The following is a 15660-nucleotide window of genomic DNA, read 5'->3' as shown; positions in this document are numbered from 1 at the left end:
CGACTCACAGACGGCCACTCACCGAGGATCCCGGCCGCCAGCCAGACTGCTGGACCTGCTGACTAATGCTAAATGTCTGCATTTATATAGCGCCTTTATCCTAAGCGCTGCACAATTGATGCTTCTCATTCACCCATTCATACACACACTCACACACCAATGGCAGTTGGCTGCCATGAAAGGCACCGACCAGCTCGTCAGGAGCAATTGGGGGTTACGTGTCTCGCTCAGGGACACTTCGACACACCCAGGGCGGGAACCCTCCGACTGCCAGACGTCTGCTCTTACCGCCTGAGCCAATGGCACTCTTGTAAGGCACCAAGAACAAGAACTATAGCCATCACTATACATATAAAAACATCATTCCAACACAAGTGGAATGGCAGAGTCCACACCACAACTATAACGCCAACGACAGTGAGAAGCGATATCGTTGGGATTACATTCAGAGCTAATTCTTTCCAGCTGCATAGAAACGATAGAAACACTCACAACCAATCAAAATCCATCTGAATTTACAGGGCTTCGCATTCAAAATGGCAGAGGACATAGTCGAGAGACTATTTACAGAAAGTTATCGTTCATCAGTGTGGATTCTCACATGGTTATAGTTATAGCAGTGTGGATGCTCACATGGTTATAGTTATAGCAGTGTGGATGCTCACATGGTTATAGTTATAGTTATAGCAGTGTGGATGCTCACATGGTTATAGTTATAGTTATAGCAGTGTGGATGCTCACATGGTTATGGTTATAGTTATAGCAGTGTGGATGCTCACATGGTTATAGTTATAGTTATAGCAGTGTGGATGCTCACATGGTTATGGTTATAGTTATAGCAGTGTGGATGCTCACATGGTTATAGTTATAGCAGTGTGGATGCTCACATGGTTATAGTTATAGCAGTGTGGATGCTCACATGGTTATAGTTATAGTTATAGCAGTGTGGATGCTCACATGGTTATAGTTATAGTTATAGCAGTGTGGATGCTCACATGGTTATAGTTATAGTTATAGCAGTGTGGATGCTCACATGGTTATAGTTATAGTTATAGCAGTGTGGATGCTCACATGGTTATAGTTATAGCAGTGTGGATGCTCACATGGTTATTGTTATAGTTATAGTTATAGCAGTGTGGATGCTCACATGGTTATAGTTATAGTTATAGCAGTGTGGATGCTCACATGGTTATGGTTATAGTTATAGCAGTGTGGATGCTCACATGGTTATAGTTATAGCAGTGTGGATGCTCACATGGTTATAGTTATAGCAGTGTGGATGCTCACATGGTTATAGTTATAGTTATAGCAGTGTGGATGCTCACATGGTTATAGTTATAGTTATAGCAGTGTGGATGCTCACATGGTTATAGTTATAGTTATAGCAGTGTGGATGCTCACATGGTTATAGTTATAGTTATAGCAGTGTGGATGCTCACATGGTTATAGTTATAGTTATAGCAGTGTGGATGCTCACATGGTTATTGTTATAGTTATAGTTATAGCAGTGTGGATGCTCACATGGTTATAGTTATAGTTATAGCAGTGTGGATGCTCACATGGTTATGGTTATAGTTATAGCAGTGTGGATGCTCACATGGTTATAGTTATAGTTATAGCAGTGTGGATGCTCACATGGTTATAGTTATAGCAGTGTGGATGCTCACATGGTTATAGTTATAGTTATAGCAGTGTGGATGCTCACATGGTTATGGTTATAGTTATAGCAGTGTGGATGCTCACATGGTTATAGTTATAGTTATAGCAGTGTGGATGCTCACATGGTTATAGTTATAGTTATAGCAGTGTGGATGCTCACATGGTTATAGTTATAGCAGTGTGGATGCTCACATGGTTATAGTTATAGCAGTGTGGATGCTCACATGGTTATAGTTATAGCAGTGTGGATGCTCACATGGTTATAGTTATAGTTATAGCAGTGTGGATGCTCACATGGTTATAGTTATAGTTATAGCAGTGTGGATGCTCACATGGTTATAGTTATAGTTATAGTTATAGCAGTGTGGATGCTCACATGGTTATAGTTATAGTTATAGTTATAGCAGTGTGGATGCTCACATGGTTATGGTCGTTTATAGTTACAGCGCTTGGCATGAACAGGCTTTTACCTCATAGGTGCTCAGAAAAGATGCTAAAGGTCTGAACTGTCAGCCGTAAGCACGAGGAAACCATGATACTATCAGCATGACATGTGCTCATAACATACATCATGGATTGACTGACCGGGTCCTTCTCTGTCGGCTGGTCGTAGCTTTATTGGTCAAAACGAGGCAACGAATCGCTTTGTTTTCAAGCTGTGATTTCTCGACCTGAATCAAGAAATATGTCATTGTTTCGGATTCAAATACTTTCCAATGCTTTACTGCATTTACCTGGTGTATTGGAACCTATGAAGGGCTCGCAAAAAGTGCAAACCCAATCTTCTGGTCTTCTTGGTTGGCTCAATTTCACCAGGCAAAATCAATCGCATACAGAAAAGTATTTGAATCCTAAACAATTACGTATTTGACGGATTTCAACCCCCCCTCCTTCAGGATGTCCCAGACTCTCTCCTGGGTTAATATACCACAGGGGCCACATGCGGTTTAGGGGCCCGATCTCTACGTTAACCTAAAATAGAGAGAACAGGCCCACAATTGTGTATTGATAAGACTGGGGACACATAAGCACTCTGTAACCACAGAGACGTGTGGACGTTCTCGGCAGTGGCATTCTGGGTAAGTATTTTTCGTCCCGCGACAAAGGGAAAGAGTTGGGATAAAAGTGTATGCCTTACATAAACAGTTATACTTCCCCTTTGTGAATTTAGGAGTGTTTATACACTGAGACCTCAGGGGCTCGATGGAAGAGTATTTTTAAAGAGGGCATAGCATTCTTCAGCTGGAACATTAAGTTCTCCGTCACATGAAAGCAGACCTGCGCAAAATTGTTTTGGATTCGAATACTTTTCTATGCTTGACTGAACTGATGAAATACAAACCCTGCCTCCTAAAAAGTCTGTTTCCTGAAACCAGTTTACCCATTGAAACCCTGGAAACAAGTATATCATCAGGAGATTTTAAGTACACTTTAGAACTATACATTAGCACTACAGAGAAGTGGGAGGTATAAACACTGTTGTGGTTTGAAGGAGTTTGTTGCTGCAATTCCGCTCTTGACCGTCAGAAGTCTGAAATTAGGCAAGCGAGCTCTTTCAGACCAGGCCCGGGTCAGAGGTGACTGTGGCTGTTGAGCCCCACACGGTGGCAGACACCTGGCCATGGCGGAGAACAGGTGGGGTTTCAGGGTCAGGGGGCAGGGTATCCCCCCGACTGACCGCCCAACAGCGCCCCCTCTGGCCCCTTACAGCACTGGCATTCAGCAGATGCGCTTAACAAGAGAGACTCACAGTACACTAAACTTCTGACATCACATCACTGTGTGCAGCCTACTTCACAACTTTCACACCCTGTGCACCCAACTCACATACTCAATAGCAGGCGAGTAAGCCGTTTTGTTCAGCAGATGTCCGCCCTGACTGCGGCTCTTGAGCCCCAAGAGGTGATATACAGCCTGCTCAAACGTCGCTTCGAAGAAGAGCATCTGTTTACCCAAGAGACTAACGCAACATTCATAAGGTCCATTTACACAGCTGGATCTACACTGAAGGAGCTTCAGGCCAGGTCCCACGCTCCAGGGCGGCAACAGCAGCGGCCGGCTTGGGAATTGAACCGACAACCTCCGGGTACCGAAACCGCCCTGCGGCCCGCTGCGGCACCTGATCGGGACCGGGCCCGGTCCGATGGGACAGGCAGCAGCTGGGGCGACTTCTCCGGCCGCACTACGGAGTGGAAACTTTGGGCTGCAGTCACACGCTTCCGCTGACCCGTGCGCTTTTGACGGACAGGGACGGGGAGGAAAATTCCGGAATGTTCCATTTCAAACAATACACCCTCGTCGTGACTTTCCCCCGGAGAACAGAACAACAGCGCAAGCCGGTTGCTCAAGCTTGGAAACAGCTGCTAGCTGCATGGCCATTTCAGACCAGCTCCCAGCTGGACATGGTTTAGCTGGTTGACCAGTTCAGACCAGCTCCCAGCTGGACATGGTTTAGCTGGTTGACCAGTTCAGACCAGCTCCCAGCTGGACATGGTTTAGCTGCTTGACCAGTTCAGACCAGCTCCCAGCTGGACATGGTTTAGCTGCTTGACCAGTTCAGACCAGCTTGACATGGTTTGCCCAGCGCAAGCTATGTTTTGAAACAGCCGGTAGCTGATTGACCAGCTACCAGCTCAGACAAGCTACCAGCACTTGCTGGTTGACCAGCTCAAACCCAGCTAGACCAGCTTTATGACCAGCTTGACCATGCTGACCGGCCAGCTCAAACCCAGCTAGGCCAGCTTATTCCCAGCTCAATTTTCACTTCACGCTGGTCAAGCTGGCACAGCTGGATGTTCTAGCAGGGTAAGGCCCGGGTGTTTGTATCGTTAGCCGCTCGTTTCTGACGGCTGTGTGCTGAGCTCCACAGAGGAGCCCAGGTGTCGTTTGACCAGCTGCGAGCCTGAAATCACACCGCTCCGTCTGCCCAGTAAACAGCAGCACAACAGGGGGGAATGCGTGAGACCGTCCACCCTGTGACAGAGCAGGCCAAGGGACGCCGACTGAAACGCTGCCTTTTTTTAGGGACATTCAGAAACTGACTCACACACTGACCAAATCTCCTTAAAAGGGAAAAAAAACACTAAAGAGAATAGACCGGAATATAAAAAGCTTGCCCTTTTTCTGTACCATTTAATTGCAGTGTTTCATAAACATAAAAAAACAGCTACTCTGAGATTGCTTGGTTTGAAAATGTGTGAGAAAACCTCGGCAATGCAACTGGCTTTCACAATAATGTCATCAACATTACATTACATTACATTACTGGCAGACGCTCTTATCCACAGCGACGTACAGTTGATTAGACTAAGCAGGAGACAATCCTCCCCTGGAGCAATGCAGGGTTAAGGGCCTTGCTCAAGGGCCCAACGGCTGCGCGGATCTTATTGCGGCTACACCGGGATTAGAACCACCGACCTTGTGTGTCCCAGTCCTTTACCTTAACCACTACGCTACAGATCAACCAGTCAGAGTACCTGGTTGGTTACTGGATCCATGATGAAAATGTTAGTCGTAGCTTCAATATGACATTGTCAAAGGTGCATTTTTAGGAGTTAAGGAACACTATCATTATACACACGAGCAAGACACTTAACTCATCATGAACTCCATAATTGGACGGTATGCAAGTTATGCACAGTCCAGGTAGTGAAAAACACATATAGTGTACCCTTAGCATGCAAACTCTGGTGTAAAATCCAGCTATGCTCATCTTGAAATGACCAGATACCAGCTGTTTCAAAGCATAGTTTGAGAACCAAAATGGCTTCATTACATTCATTGAGTTCAGAGATCCAGGTCTGATTTTTCACTACAAATCCCACAATGCAAATGGCCTCCAGAGGCCTGAGTCATGAGGAAGTTGATGAGCTTCACCGTCTCTGTTGACATTACAGAGCCATGTGTGTTTATACCACAGCACACCGGGACATGCTTATTCAGCTCCTGTGCTGTCATAGAAAACCACACGGGCATGGGGATCAATTACATGTTCAATTCTAAGTTTTTTTTTTTTTCATTTACAAATTAAATTTGTATTCAGTTTGTGAATTGACTGAGTTGAAGATGGAATCAACCCCAACCCTGGCTTCAGGGGCTTTCTGAGACGGACACTTTGACTCTGACCAATCGTAGCGCGGCAGATTTTGTGAGGGGGCAAGTTTTGGAGGAGAGCAGGTGCAAAAAAAACCCCCCAAAAAAACAAACCGTGTTCAAACTGTGGATGACAATTCTGAGGCTCTCTACGGGCCCTGTTCAGGAGCGCGCACACACAGTGCCGAGACAGCCTTACTTTTTAAGGACAATTGATCTGGTTTATGCTTCATGAGCTCAACTAAAACATTTACTGTAGGGTTGTACATATTGACCTTTTACTGACCTTTCAAAATAAAATTTCAAATCCCAGTTAGATAAGCATATTATATGGTACCTAAAAGTACATGAGCCATGCCTTTACAGAAAGGATAATTATTCCAGGAATTTACAACCGGTGAAATTATTATACCCACCAAAAAAGAGAGACCTCTCTGACCATGTGCACACACACAGAAGCCAGCCAAACTTCAGGGTTTGATTCGCCATGCTCATTATCCGGAACAACAAACATGACCAGGGTAGATACTCGTACCGATAGAGCCGCCATTAACTGAACAAACGCCCAGCAGAACTTTCACCCGCAGCTTGCAGGGGAAAGTGTGTGTCACACATTCTGGTTTTAGGAAAGGCGTTACAGTGATTTCTCTGCCATCCAGGCTCGATGTCAAGTTTTGGTCCTTAACACCGAGTGCCCAGTTTAAGGTTTTTACGCTTCAAGCTTAATTTAGGGGGGGGGGTTTTTTAAAGTCGTTCAGTGTAATCTGTGTTCTCAATTTCCCTACTTTTGCAATTTTCACTATCACAACAATCACACTGAACCAAGCGTGCTGTGTGATGGCTGGAGAGGCGGAACACTTAAATTCAGTGCACAGTGTGGTCGGACTGGAAGAGCGCTCTCCGTTTTAAAATAAACCGAAGACCAAAAAGCTGGCTGTGTAGCCCTCAATTCTACAACCTCTCCAGTCCACTGCAGCAGAAATGTCACCGTAAAACTGGGCACAGAGCGCTCACATTCCACTGTTAACACAGCAGAAAACTCTGTGTTTATCTTTAGCATTTTTGATGTGAACCAAGGGTGACTCTATCACGTGTGAATGCAAACCCACATATACATTTTTACATACTATCATATTTCCGCCATATTAAATTATAACGAAGCTGTTGACAGTGATATGACGTGACAGGTTAATCACAGCACCTCTCAGAAAAATAATGGCTGTTAAAACAAATCATGAAACAGACTGATGTCTGCTTTGTAGACGGCGTCACTGAGACAAGATTAGCTCATGGGGTGGGGGTGGGGGGGGGGAGGGCTAAGTCTACAATCAGTCTCCAGGGAGGCAGAGCAGAGAAACAGTAGCATTGCTGCTATAGTGGCATTGTAATTATTGTATGAACAATGCTGCTTATTACTATGGCAGGGGAAAGGTTTCACACCATCCAATGTGCTTTCACTTTAACCCTAACAAAGCATCCCTCAGTCAAACAGCTACTGATCTCATTGACCTGCTAATTAATAGAATCAGGTGTGGCAAATTAGGGTTAAGTGAAAACCTGCAGGATGTAAGACCTCCAGGAACTGGGTCGGGCAGCCCTGGTGGACCACACCAAGCTGAAGCCCCATCCATGCACAGATGTGTCACCTTTCTCTGACTTCCTACTGTCTCCACTGTACGTTCCATCAGTAACCCCCAGCCATCTGTTTCCACCCCACATTGACCCCTGTACCTCACGACAGTGACCTCTGCTGTATCCATGACAACGCCATCCAAACCCGCACAAACCGTTCCAACTACACACTTAAGTCTCTCGTCAGCTGTTTTATAGCATCGCTACAACAGGCCCGACAGCAAGTTCAAGCACACCAGAAACGGCCTAAGGGCATTCAGTTAACTAGTTGTGATGGCTTTTCCTGTGCTTATCACACCTCGGAATTGTTGCATTGCTCTGTTGTTTACACGTTGTAGAATGATATAATTTAAATACACTACGACGCATGAGTGTAAACTGACAAGCTCAATGTCCCACAAAACACCTTGGGAGAGCCGCTGCTAGGGGTCAGGGGTCAGAGGTCAAGCCAATGGATGAGTGCAAGTGGTGGAACACAGGAAGCAACAACATTCTCTCAACCTCTGACCTCACAAAAGGCATTCTTCCCTTGCGTTGCACTTTCAACTGCCAACTCAAAACAGAAGGAACGACCAGTACATTTCCTAGTTTGCCCTCCAAGATGTTATGAGGCTTTTTTTTACGGACCAGCAAACTGTTTCCAGCTCTGCACATTCAAACAGAAGCTCATTCCATTTTTAATTTTTTTATTTCACTGTTATGAGGAAATTTCCATGACTTACTGTATGCTTTAAGTTTCCATGGAGACATTTTGATTTAATCTCTCGTTTCAAATAAAAACGTCTCCGGGGAAATCTTTACGGCTCGTTGGAAAACACATTGTTCGCTCATTTCATTTCATTTTATGAGTTTCGTTTTGATTAAAAAATCTGAATTAATGCAACAACTGCTAATGGATACTTCACCATTACATCCAGTATAAACAAGCCACAGAACCTGAAATGCTACTACACATCATTGCTTTGATGGACCAAACACTGCAATTTATTAATTCCATGGCCCTCCAGGTGTACTGCAAACCAGAGCCACCCTGTGGGGCACAGAAGGCATGGTAGGGCATATTCAGGGCTGGCTCGTCTAACTGTTACTAACAGTGGTCTCCACTCCTGTGTGGGGGGGCAGTGGGCAAGACTGTGATCTCGGACCGGGAGGGTGGTTATGTGGTAGATTGCTATCACGGACCATGTGCTGATACTTGGATCTGAGGAGGATGTAAGTTGAGAATGAATTTTTCTTGAAGGAATACGCCAACAATACGGGAAATATACCTTTTTTCCGACTTACCCCAGACCCCAGACTCAATTTTGGATTTAATTTGTGTGCATTCACTGGCTCGGTTTCCATGTTAGCATAACGTGTTAGCTTAGCATAAAGACATGAAGCCTACAGCCAGTAGCCTACCTACTCTAAAGTGAAGAAATACACCTCACAGCAATTCAATAATAAATACTTTTTTACAAAATATTGTAACCTGCTTTTGTAAGCCAAGACACAAATTTCAATACTTAAAACACTTTTTGCAGGGTCTTGGGAAGATATGACGTTTTCATTTGTGCAGATATTTAATTCCAAAGAGAAACCAGCATCATAACTGCATGGTCAAATCAACGCTGTGCCCGCACACTCATGGAATATGAATGATTAATGAATTTGGGAGGAAATGGGCCGTTTCTTTTCTCACACCACAGCGAGTGGAAACTTCCCACAAGGCCTTGTTGTATCGTCACATCTCGTTAGCTACATCTCGTTAGCTACACCTCGTTAGCATCGTGCTCAGCTTGGCCGCTGCCTCTGCTCTGAGAGCGTAAACACGGAGAAAGTGCCGGAAGCCGCGGAGGGCCACGTCCTGGCCCGCTCAGCGGTGAATGTGACGCGTTGGAGCCACCCTGCCAGTCCTCCAGGAACCCGTCCAGTCGAGTAACTCTCAATGCACAGCGCTGTACTGACACTTCCTTCATCTTGCAGTAACTACGCAACGGCATATAAATCACTGCGCTAAAACTAAATCACAGTAGCCCGAGGAGCAAAAAAGCAAACAGCACTTTTCTTAAACAAAAAAAATAATAATAATACTTCTAGCCCAGCTCAGATATTCTTCATCTCACGAATTGATGCTCGTTTCTTTTCCTGGCGCCTTTAAAGACTCGCTTCATTCCTTTAAGGGAATACTTTCCGTGTTGCTCAGTGACCTCCTCCCAGTCCACAGCTGGACTAGCCCTGTCTGAACAGGCAGAGCAGCGCTACTGAATTAGCCCCGATGCTAACAGGGAGCCGCAGGGACCGGGCTATTTATAGGCTGGATGTCCCGACAGGAACTCACAGGCACTCAGAGAGGAAATGACTGCTCCCGGTATCGCTCGTTTGGTGATCTCTGTGGGAGATTGGACCGCACCCCGCAGCACCGGCCCCTGGCGATGGAGCAGACGGCAGTTTGGTCAGAGTAACGTGCGCATTAGCTTCACGGCTGGCGGGTTCACGTCGCTGGGCAGCGGTGCAGTGTAGTAACAGGTGGAGAACAGAACGGGGGCGACATTGAGCCCAGAGCGGTCGTCTGGCAGCCGGGGGGTTGCCGGATCGATCCCGGCCTGGGTGTGTCGAAGTGCCCCTGAGCAAGACACCCCTAAACGCTCCGAAGCGCTGTACAATTGATGCTTCTATTTCACCCATTCACACACACACTCGCACACACCGACGGCGATTGGCTGCCATGCAAGGCACCAACCAGCTTGTCAAGAGCATTTTGGGGGTTAGGTGTCTTGCTCAGGGACACAGCCCGGGCGGGGGATCGAACCGGCAACCCTCTGACTGCCAGACGACCGCTCCTGTCGCCCCTGGCAACTGTAAGTTGCTTTGGATAAAAGCGTCAGATAAATTAACTGTCATGTGAATGCCTGTACAGTGATAGACTGAAACACCACGAGGATAGGCTCATTCAGAGGCACCTGCACTGAGCCTGGAGCTGCCCCCTCAGCCAGGAGCTGCCCCCTCAGCCAGGAGCTGCCCCCTCAGCCAGGAGCAGAGACCAGAGGGCATGAACAACCGGGGGGAAAGGGTCGGTTCATTCTTCACTTTTCACATTATTCTCCATTTCTTATGGAATAAACAGAGCGTAGTCTCTGCTTGGCCAGCTCTTTTCATGCCACGTTCCAAACGCTCCACTCTGCGATCCCTTTTGCAGGACACATTCAGCACTGGCTCTACATCCAAGCCATAATCTTTCACATCTGCCCCACCCTTCCTGAATACACTGCCCAATACATTCTTAGACAATGCATCTTGGCTCTGAGGTATAGTATATTCACAACACTAGAAGGCTAGATGTCAATCAGTCAGGCCAGCAAGCATTCTCTTGAACCGTTATTGAATCTTCCAGCATGGTTTGGTCACTCAGCCGTGACCCTGGGGGGAATGTATAAAAGAACAAACACAGAAAAAAAGGAAAGGCAAACATTCAACCGTTCTGACCCTCTCAGCATCCAGTATGATCTTTCACCAGCAGGGCAAAGAATACCCTGCTCATCATTTAAACATTTAAACAGGCCAAGAGAGCACATTCACTATGCTCTTCACTGGGCATTCTAATGCTGATGTCACAATCACTACTGGGGCACTTGAAAGCAATGGAATTCTAGAACTTTGAATAAAAAAATGTAAAAAACACATTCCAAAAGAACTCACTCTGAGCTCTTCAAAGGGTTAAAGTCAGAAGAGGGTTTAAAAACCTTTTTGTTTCATTGCAATCTCTAATTTCACTGCATGTTCTCTAGGAGTTAAACTGCATGTCAGCGTGTTAAACCGAGCGCTGTCATTTAGCGTGTGTTCTCTGACATCCGGACATGTTATGGAACTGTTTCGAGAACTGTACATTTTCTGTATGTCCCGTTCCCTGACATCTGCAGCCTCACAGGAAGTAACTTCGGGGAAAAAGATTTCTGTTTCCTGCCGGGAGCGACGCAGCCGGGAGGTCAGCGCAGAGACAGGTTTCCGCTCGTTCATTCCACACATAACTTCACACGGCAGACACAATCAATAGGAATCAAAGGATCTCAGACAGCCAGACACACATAAGCCCTTCGGTGCACATTCCCCGGTCGAGGATCAACCTTTCAGAAAGTAAATCAAAACAGGTGAGAAAGCGCTTTTTGAAACTGTCTCCTCATCAACTAACTTTTTTCACTGATGCTTTTCCAAGATGCCAAACACATAAGAGATTACAGTGTTGGCATTTCGATGTTTTTGAAAGACAGCGATTGCGGACCCGGGGGTGGAGCTGGGGTGGAGAATGCAATTGGAAATAGCAACGGTGTTTTAAAATATATATTATAATTATATCATAATAAATTACCACTGCAGCCTCACTCTTTCTGTGTACGTGCTTCAGCGTATATCGGTGTGCAGGATGACAGCAGTGACAAGCCAGTCGCTCAGTCACACAGTCTCGATCAGACTGCTGCTTTTACGTTACATTGCTTACTGGTACAACTGCAGAGAGTTATTCTGCAGGGGGCTGCAGAGGACTGCAGTCAGTGAAGTGCAGACAGAGCCCTACAGTTGCAGGTTTCCAGATGTGATGTCATCAGTCTGTGACTGTTATAGTCATGATGTCATCAATCGGTGACTGTAATAGTCATGATGTCATCAATCCGTGATAGCCATACAGTACTTGTGACCCGCTGCAGTTGTGATCCACAATAGCCCTCATATCCAGCAAGGCTGGGTTTAGACAGTGCAGAGTCTGTCCAATCATGTTGCAGGAGCAAGAACTGTGCCATAAATAACCCCAGAGGATCCGTTCACACACCTTTCAGGCCTGATGTTCACAGCAAATCGGGCTATAAAACATGTATCCAAGCTGCCGAAACTATTCACATCTGTCTGCTGTCATATCCGTCCAATTTATTTCCCCGGCCCTAACTGGATTGAGTTTAGAATATTTCCGCAGCAGAGCATGACTGTTTTAGAGCTGTATAAAAAGGGCTAGAGTGGAATTAAATCTACCATACCACTACAAAGAAGCCAAAAAAAAAAGTCTTACAGCCCTCAGAGAGAGTCCAGTGCTTATACTTTTAAATTCAGCTTACATAATGCTCCACAAACACAGCACATCTGCCTGTGTGTTGTGGTGAGAGAGGCCATTGGCTATCCCAGGCTGAACGTTCTTCCCAAGAAAACACGCTCTTCAGACATGGAACCCAGCACTCCAGTGCTTCCTTTGAAGGGTCTGGTCTAATCCCTTCCAGAAAAAGGACATTTAATAGAAGATACTTTCAACGCATGTTGTCGCCTTGTTACATCCGTTTACCAAGAGCAATCGCCATGCATTAAATGGACAGGTGGACAGGTACAGTGTTTATGGAATTGTCTCAGGATTCTAATGACCATTCTCAAGGAATAAAACCTGCAACCTCCCGGCTGTGATTCCTAGCCGCCGCACGGTTCGATCCCGCCCTGGGCCTGTGGAAGTGTCCCTGAGCAAGACCCCCAAACCAAACACCTAACCCCCAAACACTCCTGACGAGCTGATGGTGCCTTTCATGGCATCCAATTGCCGTTGGTGTGTGTGTGTGTGTGTGTGTGTGTGAATGCGTGAATGAGAGGCATCAGTTGTACAGTGCTTTGCATAAAGGCGCTATAGCAGTGATCTCGGCCAGGTGTGTGGCGGCTAACCAAACAGCGGAACAGGCGGTGAGGAACACGCCGCCCCCAGCAGCAGTTCCCACCGAGGTGCTGCGTTTGGCACATCTCCTCCCCCACGGCCTTTGTGTGCCTAAGACACACAGCTGGACACCAGACAGGAAGACAGGCAGGACTCTCAGCGGGAGCAAGTACACCACACACAGGTTACGCTTCCTATGAATGAATGAATGAATGAATGAATGAATGAATGATGGGTGGTAGATGAATGATGGATGGATTCATGGTCTCCCTCCACAGCACATAAATACCAGGAAAGGCGCATTAGTATCGACATAAATATAGTTTCGCATGTACCCGACAAACAAACGCACATTGAAATAACCTGGTATTGCACATACTGTAACCAGCAAAAAAATGCACATTAATGTATACAACACAATACTGAAGAGGACCGCTAAAGTAGAGCTGTGAGTCACCAGTTTAAAAACGCAGAAAACGACACGATAAAATAATATTTTTTTAGATCATGCAATGTCGTGAATGACTGCCTTCTATTAAGACCAAGGTGGTAGGCTTGGGTACAATCGCTACATTTTCCTGCTACATAAAAACACAATTTACTAATCTACTTTCACCAAAATCATCAGTCGACATCCACAGGAAAGGGTCTGGGGGTGACAACAGGAGCAGGTGAACCAGAAACTCTCTCTCCTCACTGATCCAGTGATCCACAGACCACAACTACGAGCGGCAACCTCCGCAGCAACAGCGGAAACCAATCCAATACAGAGCCGCAATCGCATTATAACTGAGCAGGCAGCTGATGAGGTAGCGGTGGCTTTAACCTCCTATGACCTGCCGATTAACTTCTGCCCCCTAAGGGGACATGAGTCTCGGGACTTAATCTCAAGAACCATGTATTCAACTGTGCTGAAACATACTACACGCCAAGGTGGCATTCGATAAAAATAAAATTAAAACATGTTTTTTTGCCATCCAGTGTCTACCTGTCAACCTTGATCCAACTGTTAACTTTTAACTGTAAATGTAGCCACAAATGAACCCTAAACCTTAACGTTATTACACACAAGTTTTTGATTGATAGAGGCAACATATCATTGCATTATACTGTAGTTTTATATGAAAATACGAATAGCTGGAAATTGACACAATTTCATCATGCATTATTGTGAGGATAGCACATCATCTATCAACATAAAACAAAAAGCGGGGATTATTGCTAAAAATGTGTGTTTGTCCCAGACAAAATAGCCTGAATTTAAATCAGAATTATAGTATAATGACAACAGAGTCACACTTGTCGCCTAAAGCCTTCTCCCACAAGAGCAATCACAACAATTCCGGCAGGTCAGTATGCTGTCTAGTTTATAGCGATCGAATGTGGATTGGAGTTTTTCAAGTTAAGAAATGCAGATCATGATGTTTTTTTACCAGAAAAAAGTGAGCTTGGCGGCACAGGCATCTGAGAGGGCACTGAGTTTGTTTGGTTTGTTTCGTGCATTCTTTTGAGTTGGCAAAGACGTGTATGATCAGAATAACCAAGGTTACTCATCTCACCAACAAAACAAAAATAACAAACATCGTCTCATCACACGAGTTTCTGTTATTGTTAATTATCACATTTCATCAAACGTAGCGTATTATTTAGAAAGCACGGTAAAACCTTGATCACGGTAACGTTTCATTAAATAGTTCTACACGTAAGCATCACGGGCAAAGACTCAAATTAACAACATCCAAAACCAGCGTGACATACCTTCCATCACCTGCGCCGCGAGGGAAAGATGGCACAGCCACAGGATAAGGTGTACACCGCTACCAGGAGTCCACCTGGAGAGGCTAAAGGTGACAGGAGAGAATGTAACAGGACCGAAAGAGTTCCACAGTGACATTGTTAAAGTTAAAGATAAATGTGCTTACCGAGAATTCATTTCGCTTTTTTGGTATTAATTCCTCGCTAATAAACTCCCCTCGTGTATACGTGCTCGTTCAAATAGATGATGGTGTGCTCTCTCCCTCTCTCTCTCTCCCCCTCTCTCTCGGTTTTCCTATTCCAAATTGAACAAAGGCGGCTTTAGTCCTTCAGCGATTCGACTGGCTCCCTGACGCTGAAATCCGACTCCCCCAAATCCTCCAGTAAACCATCGCAGCAAACTTTTCTGCCTGTCCTCACCTCATGCTACAACCAATAAAATCCCACTTCCCTACTTTTATGCACCCTCAGAATTTTGCGACACAATTATGGAAATGTTATTTAAAAAAATAATTGTGCTTCTGGCTGGCCTTTGATCATGAAATGTTGTCAGCATCTATTAAATATTATTAATGGAAAAATATTCACATTAAAATATTCAGACTTAACCAGACACAAAAGGCCATAGGTATGGGCACACAATGTTGCTACTGGTTGTGTTACTAGACTTAGTGTGTTCACCTCAAGCTGCATTGACTGACCTTATAAGGAACACATCCTCAGCTAAGCACATTGCCATTGGCAACTGTCAATCATGCCATTTTCAACTGCTCTTCTTTTTGTGGATTCTGAGCTGTCCACTGGTCAAGAAAAATTTGGGGGGTGGGGGGTGGCAATCACTAAAGTTGGACATAAGTAGTTTGAGA

At 45.4% G+C, this 15660-nt stretch overlaps 1 protein-coding gene across 1 annotated transcript in view; it reads right to left on the bottom strand.

Moving 5' to 3' along the window:
* Window positions 1-15070, bottom strand: part of col15a1b (collagen, type XV, alpha 1b) — an 88876-nt gene extending 73806 nt beyond the window's left edge. The window contains exons 1-2 of the mRNA XM_061255269.1: window positions 14962-15070; window positions 14798-14880 (exon numbers count right to left, since the gene is read on the bottom strand). Of these exons, the coding sequence (XP_061111253.1) occupies window positions 14798-14880; window positions 14962-14972 (94 nt within the window). The 5' untranslated portion in view covers window positions 14973-15070. The remainder of the gene's footprint in view (window positions 1-14797; window positions 14881-14961) is intronic.
* Window positions 15071-15660: the final 590 nt, after the last annotated feature.

This window comes from Conger conger, chromosome 9 (genome assembly GCF_963514075.1).
Source record: "Conger conger chromosome 9, fConCon1.1, whole genome shotgun sequence".
In the NCBI taxonomy this organism is placed as follows: domain Eukaryota; kingdom Metazoa; phylum Chordata; class Actinopteri; order Anguilliformes; family Congridae; genus Conger; species Conger conger.
The sequence above is the reverse complement of the archived record's forward strand: the minus strand, read 5'-3'. Positions and strand labels throughout refer to the sequence as shown.